Source organism: Paramisgurnus dabryanus, chromosome 21 (assembly GCF_030506205.2).
Source record: "Paramisgurnus dabryanus chromosome 21, PD_genome_1.1, whole genome shotgun sequence".
In the NCBI taxonomy this organism is placed as follows: domain Eukaryota; kingdom Metazoa; phylum Chordata; class Actinopteri; order Cypriniformes; family Cobitidae; genus Paramisgurnus; species Paramisgurnus dabryanus.
In genome coordinates this window covers 22049700-22058918 of record NC_133357.1, presented here as the reverse complement: position 1 = coordinate 22058918, position 9219 = coordinate 22049700, and the positions used below count along the sequence as shown (strand labels likewise).

The following is a 9219-nucleotide window of genomic DNA, read 5'->3' as shown; positions in this document are numbered from 1 at the left end:
GTTTGTACAGCCCACTTGCTGCTAACCCACCCATTTGCAGCTGGCTCCGACCACCGTTTATTAGTGATGGGATTTAATGCTGAGTCCCAATTTGCCTACTTATACTACGACCTAAAAGTATGTACTTTTTTTGTGAAGAAAATGTACATAGTTTTGAGTGTGTAGCAAAAGAGTATGCACGTTCTGGGACATACTTCGATGACATCATGCAACGTGAACGAAAACGTGGTTGCGTAGTTACGCACACCACGACTGTTAACAATATTTCATTCATTCTTATAACTTATGTCCAATATAATTTTCTTTACTATATCCATCTTTTTTCTCATTGTTTTTTTCCACAATACATTTTACAATGTGTTCTACCAAGTTGAGGAGTGAAGCAGGGCGTCATTGTAGAACCAAACCCAGGTCGTTTGTGAGGCGGCTGGTTCTGACGTTCATGTGCAATGTGTGTAAAGAAAGCTACTTTTTTTAAAGTCAAAATATTTAAAGTTTATAGTATATCTATTGTTTAACGTATTTTATTCTTAATTTTATACTTATGTATATAACTCCAAAATACCCCTATGAAAATTAACCATGCTTTTACTATAGTAAAAGTGTAGTAACCATGTTTCTTTGGTTGGACTAATAAAGTTAACATTTGTAAAGCCACAGTATTACTACAAATAAGTCAGTGGTTAAGCTCCTCCCTCCCGCACGCAATGGGTTGTGTGCAATGTTAGCCGTTAAGAGTGTGGCCCTGTCCCAAATGGCGCACTTCATGTGGACTTTCGATCTCGTGGCCTTAAATTGCGCGTGCTCGCTTAGTCTATGAGCCGTAGGGTGTCCCATCTGTCATTTTTACGCTTTGATGTGTGCTCATCAGCGCCTCCTTTGCCCCCCTTGATGCGGTCTTAGCGAAGCCCGCACTGCAGCAGGCTTCGCGCACTTTACCACCCTAAAGTCCTTGCGAAAGTCCAAACAGACCAATCATACGATGAAAGGGAGGAGTTCACACTGACGGGGATACTCATTTCAACATACTACGATTTGGGAAGTACTAATTCTAGTTTCGCATACTATTTAGGATGGATAGTATGCGAATTGGGACTCAGCATATGGCTCTTTGAGGGGATCCGGATCTTGGCGATCCGTTCCTTTCAAAGAGCCGTTCAAAAGAACGTCTCTTTTGGCTCTTTTTAAATTTAGTCCGTTTTAAGAAGCCAGCTTGGGGGCATCTCAGTTTATCCTGGAAAAATCACTAGGAGGAATGATGAGGTGAGATTTGTAGTAAAATAATTAAAACTTAGATATCACACACCAATATCTGAGTTTGAATTATTCTGAAATATTGATTATTACCTCATTTGTCATGTGTGGACTATATTCCATAGGGCTGCACAACATCCATCACTATTTTGGATTTACCTTTAGTGCAAAGTGTGTATATGTGTAAAGCTTATGTTATTCTTTTCCTGTCCAACACCACAACAGGTGGGACAAAAGATTTCTGTTCCCTTTTTAACACAAACTAGAGGGACTTTGATATGGGAATCCTAGGAGGCCCTTAACAAGACACAAAATGTGTTGTTTACACAACCATTTTAAGAGTGTAGTAAAAAGTTTTTTGAATGACGGATTATGCTTATTATTCTATATTATGAGTTTATGGTTAAATATTTGTACAGTTTTAAAGTAACATGACATGTTTTCAAAAACAATTCCCAAGGTAAATTCATACATTTGCATTTCTGATGGTAGTAAATGTGTATTTAGCAGCAGTAAAAATCGTGGTGACTAACCCATAGAAATCTTCAAATAACGTATTTATTTTATTAAAAGCAGACAATCCATTCAAACTGTATTTCAAGCGACTACAGAGCCAGTTCATGCTAAACAGCTTGAAAATCATAAAACGTAAGCATTTTCAGGTATTTTAGTGACCACAGACATTGCCTATTGAACGTACCCACAACAGAATAGTGCTAGTCTTCTTTAACAATCAAATGAAAGGAAAATACAGAAAATGAACAATTAAACAGAAATAATGACAACTATTTAAGGCTGTTCTGGTCCTGAGGATATCTTACATGGCGCTTCTCATCATACAGGCACCCACTAACAAACAAAGATCTCAGTGCTTGCTTGAAGGAACGTCCAGCTCTTTCTGTATGTAAGGCCAGCAGCATTGACTTTAGCATTTAAACAGACACGGGCCATGTCAATACTGTAAACTCTGTCTGATTGAGAGTATGTTGATGAGGAACATCAGGTTAGATCAAAGTCCTTTGATGAAGATGTCTGAGGTATGGCAGTAGGGATCCTCTTTAGCAGAGTTCATGAAGCAGTCTCAGGGTTGCTATAGAAAAGGCATTTGCGTGGTTCTCCGCTGCCAACAGTCTAATGGATGAATATGGATTCGACTTTCCTTGCATGTGAATCCATGGCATTTTATGAACCTTGAATGTCCAGTTCCAAGCCAGGAGCCAAATAGGTAACATCTATCAAAATGATATACAAATCACTCCATTCGTCCCAAAAACGATTCAGTAACTCCATTGTCTTAGCAGCTTTGGTGTCAGTAATCCGGGATAGCAAACTTCCTCTTTAAAAAAAATGAGAGGAAAACTTTCAATCTGAAGAGTCTGTGTGTAAAACATACTGGACCCCCTTGTGGTGGATTTTGGTAATGTTTACTTTCAATTGAGTTTGGTTCTTCTGTCATAATAAAGTCCTGACCGTACAGAGTGCTAGTGTTATGAGTGATGGTAGTGCTTTCTTTTCCGGGGCTAATCCGATTGCATGTGCGACTGTAAAAATACAATAAAATAATTCACAATAAAAAAACAATTAAAGCGTGCTGAGTGAACATGATAGCTTATAATATATATAAAGGCCACAAAGGTCATCATTTCAAACCTGCTATCCTGGGAATGGTGATCTGCCTGCTGCTGCTTCCTTCTCCTCCCTCACTAACCGGCTTTATCTGGATGATGTAATCCTCATCCACAGGTAATGAGAGCTCAAGAGATGTGTTGTTGGTCTCCACCACGCTGGGTCGACTCTGTCTGCTCTGCTTGTACATGACCTTCAAAAACAGCAGCTTTATAACTCAGTGTATATGTAGAGATTAAATGACAACAGAGTGACTCAAACATATCGCCTTTGTGATTCAGAATCGGTATCGGACAGGTATTATTAGTGTGTATCGCCTATTATTGTTACACATCTAGTTGTCAAATACAGACGTGGTGATGTAAGTGTGTTCATACCTTATAGCCCATAACTTCAGATTCGTTCTCCAAAGCCTTGACATGATCCCATCTGAGGATGAGTTTGGAATCTGTGGTATTCCACATGACTTTCGCTGGAGACTGGCTTGGTGCTGGAGCAAGTCATGAAAGAGTAGAGAAAATACATTCAAGATAAAGTTGTGAGACTACGGCAAAAGCTGTTGAAATGTTCACTTAAAAAGCAATAGCACACTCACGGGGTCTTTTTGTAGTGACATTGACCACAGCACTGTCGGGCCCAACACCAGCAGTATTATAGGCTTTGAGTTTAATGTAGTACGTACTGCTCGGGTCCAGTCCACGAATAACAGCTGATGTCCTGTTTCCCACAGTCCTCATTACACTGGCTGTGTCCGCTTTATCTTTTGTACTCCAGTACCTCAGCTGAAATTCACAGTCAACTATCAATATCAGAAACAATTTTTTAACACCATGTCCTAACCAGATCCGACGCTATAAATGGACAAGCGATCAACACTCTTATGTTAATCTTAACTTTTATTTACGCAGTGTTGACATCTTGATGGTTGTCTGGTTTGTATTTATTGTTTTGAGGAGCCACACCCACAGAGAAATCTACGACGCCAAAGAAGTGTGTTTTGATTAGCTTCCCAAATGAACCCAGTATTATGGAAACGATGAATATAGGGCCAGATTTACTAAACGGGCAAATTAGCACGAGAGTGCAATTCCAAAAAAGCGCAGATGGGAATGGTACAGTAATATCTGCAGGGTATTTACTACAAAGGAGCAAATTTAATAACACAAGCACAACAGCTGATTTCAATAATGACCAACGCAATCTACTAAAAGCGAGGCAAATAAGCAGAGCTGATGAGGTGCAGGTGATCTACTAACGCTTAAAGGTGCTCTAAGCGAATTGAAGTGTTTTAGACCATAAAACATTTTTTGTTACATACCGGAAACATCTCCTCACTATCTGCTTGCTGCCTGTCCGCTGATCAAACTGTAAAAAAACGCGATCTCTGTAGACAGCCCAGGCTTCACAAACGGCAATATCAACAAGTGGCCAAACCTAGCATCACAAAACAAAACAAAGTATTCCAGCCAATAAACGACAATAAGGATTTGGGGTGGGGGTTGGGCGCGTTCATGAAAGCACGGAAGGGAGGGCTTCGCTCCGTCTGTTTGAAAACAGTTTCAAACGTCAACAATAACTAACGTCTCGCAGATTCGCTTAGAGAGCCTTTAATGCCCTTGAGTTCAGCACCACGGACATCGCAGCTAACGAAGCCATAGGGCACTGAAAAGAACTGGAGGACAAAAAGATGATGGTTTATAAGAAGTTTTAAAACACCCGGTATTGTGTGACTTCTCTTTTATTTCCTCCAGCAAGTAAAAAATAACATGGCTTGGCAAACAATATTTTTGAATATTATGTTCCTCTGGCATTCCATAAAAACTGTTACGTGTGGAAAAAAATTCTGCCTTGTACCACGCGCATTCTGATCTCTGCCAAAATTTCTCCTATCAACTACAACTGCTGCCATTTCAAACGCAAAATTATTTAAAACATGCTTTTTTGGCGTAAAATAATGGCACAAATACCAGTTATATCACACGTGCAAACATAATTCAATTGAATTGCGTGAATCATTTAAATAATCTTCACCCATAAATTTTGCGTCTGAAAGGGAAACTCCTAGAAATGTATATGCAGTAAGGTCAGTCGCAAAAATAACTAGACCACACCTCTTCGCTAATTATCCACTGCGCATCTTTAGTAAATCCAGACAGTCGTTATTTAATGCCAAAAGGATGGTTTGCATTGGCGCAAGCTGTTAGTAAATCTGGCCCATAGTTTGTTTATCTGAGGTAGCAGTGGAGTTGTGCAATGGGTTTGTTTAAAGCTGGATCTCGTTGAAATGGGCCAGGGTCATGAGTCGCAGGCAGTAAAACTGCATCAAATGTCTGTGTTTTGTTGGCAGTTTTAAATGCAAACGATAGTTTTATTATAGATCGTGTATAGTGCAGACAACTCGGCTCAAGTTCAGAAACATGAAAGGATACAATGTGATGGCAAATATACTTGGGCGGTTGTTAATATACCTGGACGGCCCACCCAAGTAAAATCAATGTGTGGGAAACAATGCAAAACAATGGCAATAAAAAAACACTGTCGGGAAAGAGTTTAAATGCTTTGGTTCTGTTTCTTCACCTCATAACCCATTATGCGCGTCCTACTGGTGCTCCATGGTAGAGGCTTCCAGCTGACCTCCACTTCTGATGCTGACAAGCTCTTGACACGGACTCGACCGGGTGCGCGACTCGGCTCTGTGGTCAGAATAATCATTATTGTAACATCTTACTTTTATAAAAAGGTCCATGATAACTGTCAAATGATTAATCACGATTAATCGCATACACAATAAATGTTTGCATAAATGTGCGTCAACTATGTATAATTATTATGTATATTTATACCACCAGCCTGTTGAATGCTTTATTCTGAATGGCTGAGAAATGTTCCATGGGTTTTCATTATTTTTTAATAAATGCATACCTGACCTGTCAAATGTCTTAAAAATAGGTACCAGAGCAATGTTTGTGGTAACCGCGGTATAAGATGAATAATTGACTCCAATCCGAGCCTGTCGTCAATTATTCCTTACATAAATACACACACATACATACATAAATAAATTAAAGAAAATTTTTATTTATATATAATTTTTTAATTGATAAATTATATTAAATGTATAAAAATCTAAATAAGGGGCCTAAAGTGTGCCAAAAAAACATCCCCCACCCCATTACACCACCACCAGCAGCTTGCACAGTGTTAACAAGGCATGATGGATCCATGTCCTCATTCTGTTTACACCAAATTCTGACTCTACCATCTGAATGTCTCAACAGAAATCAAGACTCATCAGACCAGGCAACATTTTTCCAGTTTTCAACTGTTCAATTTTGGTGAGCTCGTGCAAATTGTAGCCTCTTTTTCCTATTTGTAGTGGAGATGAGTGGTACCCAGTGGGGTCTTCTGCTGTTGTAGTCCATCCGCCTCAAGGTTGTGTGTGTTGTGGCTTCTCAAATGCTTTGCTGCATACCTCGGTTGTAACGAGTGGTTATTTCAGTCAAAGTTGCTCTTCTATCAGCTTGAATCAGTCGGCCCATTCTCCTCTGACCTCTAGCATCAACAAGGCATTTTCACCCGCAGGACTGCCGCATACTGGATGTTTTTCTCTTTTCACACCATTCTTTGTAAACCCTAGAAATGGTTGTGTGTGAAAATCCCAGTAACTGAGCAGATTGTGAAATACTCAGACTGGCTCGTCTGGCCCCAACAATCATGCCACGCTCAAAATTGCTTAAATCACCTTTCTTTCCCATTCTGACATTCAGTTCAGGAGATTGTCTTGACCAGGACCACACCCCTAAATGCATTGAAGCAACTGCCATGTGATTGGTTGATTAGATAATTGCATTAATAAGAAATTAAACAGGTGTTCCTAATAATCCTTTAGGTGAGTGTATACACAGATGTAAATGTTTTTTAAAACCATACATGAATGTGTGTATTTATATATGCATAATTAATACAAACAGTGCACACACATATATAATGCAAACACAAACTTTTATTTGTTTGCGATTAATCGCTATTAATCATTTGACAGCCCACATAACATAATGCTCTACTTGTGGCACCAGATACAAACCTGTATCCCACCATTCCCCAAAACATTTCTTAACCTTCAAGCTAACAGGACAACGACACAACTAGTTTAGTTAAGTAGTGTCTCTTACCATCTTCTGCTGAGTATATTGTGGTGATGGGTCCAAAAGGACCTTCTCCTCTGTTGTTATAAACTCCCACTTTCACATGAAATGGTGAGAAGGGTGGAATGCTATCGTTTTTGAAGACATATCTGGATGCATCAGGGGAAGTCACGGCCGCCTGCATCCAGTTCTGACCACCAAGAGGACGAAAAGCGACCACGTAGCCGAACCCCGGACCGCACTGCAGCTCTTCGGGCACTGGCTGAAGAACCACACATTTCAAACAGTGATGGATGAATGGTTGGATAGATCGATCGTGGCAGTGTGTGAGGGACAGAAAGAGAGATAATAATATCATAGCAGTTTCATACCAAAGGCTTCAACTCAGACTGTTGAATCCCTTTCACGGTGCTTGAGCATATTTTTCTCTGTTCAGATAAACATTTTCTTTGCCTGACTGAACTGTGACTGCCTTTTAAACAAGGGCCAATGAAATTACAGGATAACTGCATTGACAGCATGATGGGACTCTTTTTTTATACAGGCTGGTGGACGGTCCACAGTTGACACTTAACTGCATGCACTTAAATGTGCTGTGTTACCTCCCATGTGATGACAAGCTCAGAGCGACTGCCGCCTCCACCGCTAACTCTTGCTGGGGTCGTCCTTGGCACTGCAGCGTTTATAAAAAGACTTGTTTCAGGCAGTTTTAGAGAAGATAAGACACAACAGAAGTGCAATTTTTTCTTAGATCAGTTTAGCCTCCTCGATTTATCTTAGCAAAACAAGTAGAAATTGTGCCTTGTACTATAAAGACAATCCTGTAAAATACATGAAGGGATTGTCTTACACTGTAGTTAACAAGTAAGCTAAACTAAACATATGTTTGTCTTAAAGCAATTATGACAAGGAGGAGCTACAGTAGGTATACAGCATATATCTATGCCAAACATACTAGTGAGTAGTACTCACATGCGTCTTTGGACTTTATTTTTTGCGAGGGTTTGCTGGGTTCACCCGTGCCTATGGAGTTTGTGGCCAGAACTCTGAATTCATATTCCACCCATGGACTCAGCTCTACAACACGAGCTGTCAGCTGATCTCCTCCTAGAGTCTCTGGCACTGAAACAGAGAGAAAATAAGAACTAAGCCTTGTATATGCTTGAGTATCTCTGGTGTGCTTTACATCTTCTTCTAGGGCATCACATCATAAGTCAACTGAGGTAGAGTAGCTTTGTTGTCATTTCAAGCATGTGCAGCTTGTACAAGGTGAAACAAAATATTTTTCCATGGCCAAGGTGCTACACAAGAAAATATGGAAGAATAAATGATCTAAGACAGACATGATGTAAATCGAGAACTGGTGGAGAATATGTACATTTTTTATCTTAATTACTAAAATTCATACAGATTATTTACAGATATAATTCAGAAAACTAAGTTGGTTATACTTTACAGGTTGCTTCTGTTAACATTAAATGTGACCTGTGGTGGCAAAATGAGTTGGAATGGACAAAGTGTCATTTTGTGCTACAGAATGAATGTGGATTTTGGTCAAGTACATTAAGCACTCATCTAGCGATCTCAATGCTCTAAATAGTCATTAAACATCTAAAATGATCTTTATTTGTACATTTTCTTACTGGTGTGCCACAGTGGCGGCCGGTGACTTTTTTTTCGAGGGCACTCGATGCGAAGTTTGTCACAACATGTATGTAGCCCGTCAGGGTGCGATTTGTGAAAAAAACAGTGGGGGGGGAGGTTTTCATAGGCGTCGATTTCAGTGACGGTGGGTACGCGTACCCACCATATTTCGTCATAAGTCACTTTGTACCCACCACTTTTAACTTCCGTCCATTATAATTTGACTTTTGGTTTGACTGTTTTCAGTGGTTATGAGGAGCAATACGAGAGAGAAATTTGGTAATCATTGTCCGACCTAAAAAAAATCCATTATAATATATTTTTTTTATATTTCTAATTAAAATATTTCTAATAGGCTATTCAGAAATGCGCTCTACGCTCACGAGCTCTGATCAGAACAAACCCGAACCTCACTGTCTGCTGAACTTGCGCAGAAACATCAAAATATAACCAGCTTTTTAAAATGGTTTTAAAACTAAACATTTAGACTATTTTAGCAGAAATTATGAGCTTATTGACAATTTTTTAATAATTCTTGACAAAATTAGAA

At 39.5% G+C, this 9219-nt stretch overlaps 1 protein-coding gene across 1 annotated transcript in view; it reads right to left on the bottom strand.

The window, feature by feature from the left end:
* Positions 1-1806: 1806 nt before the first annotated feature.
* Positions 1807-9219, bottom strand: part of cntn3a.1 (contactin 3a, tandem duplicate 1) — a 120436-nt gene continuing 113023 nt past the window's right edge. The window contains exons 16-23 of the mRNA XM_065286252.2: positions 7998-8147; positions 7628-7698; positions 7053-7287; positions 5458-5573; positions 3476-3662; positions 3258-3370; positions 2905-3073; positions 1807-2795 (exon numbers count right to left, since the gene is read on the bottom strand). Coding sequence (XP_065142324.1) covers positions 2707-2795; positions 2905-3073; positions 3258-3370; positions 3476-3662; positions 5458-5573; positions 7053-7287; positions 7628-7698; positions 7998-8147 — 1130 coding nt within the window. The 3' untranslated portion in view covers positions 1807-2706. The remainder of the gene's footprint in view (positions 2796-2904; positions 3074-3257; positions 3371-3475; positions 3663-5457; positions 5574-7052; positions 7288-7627; positions 7699-7997; positions 8148-9219) is intronic.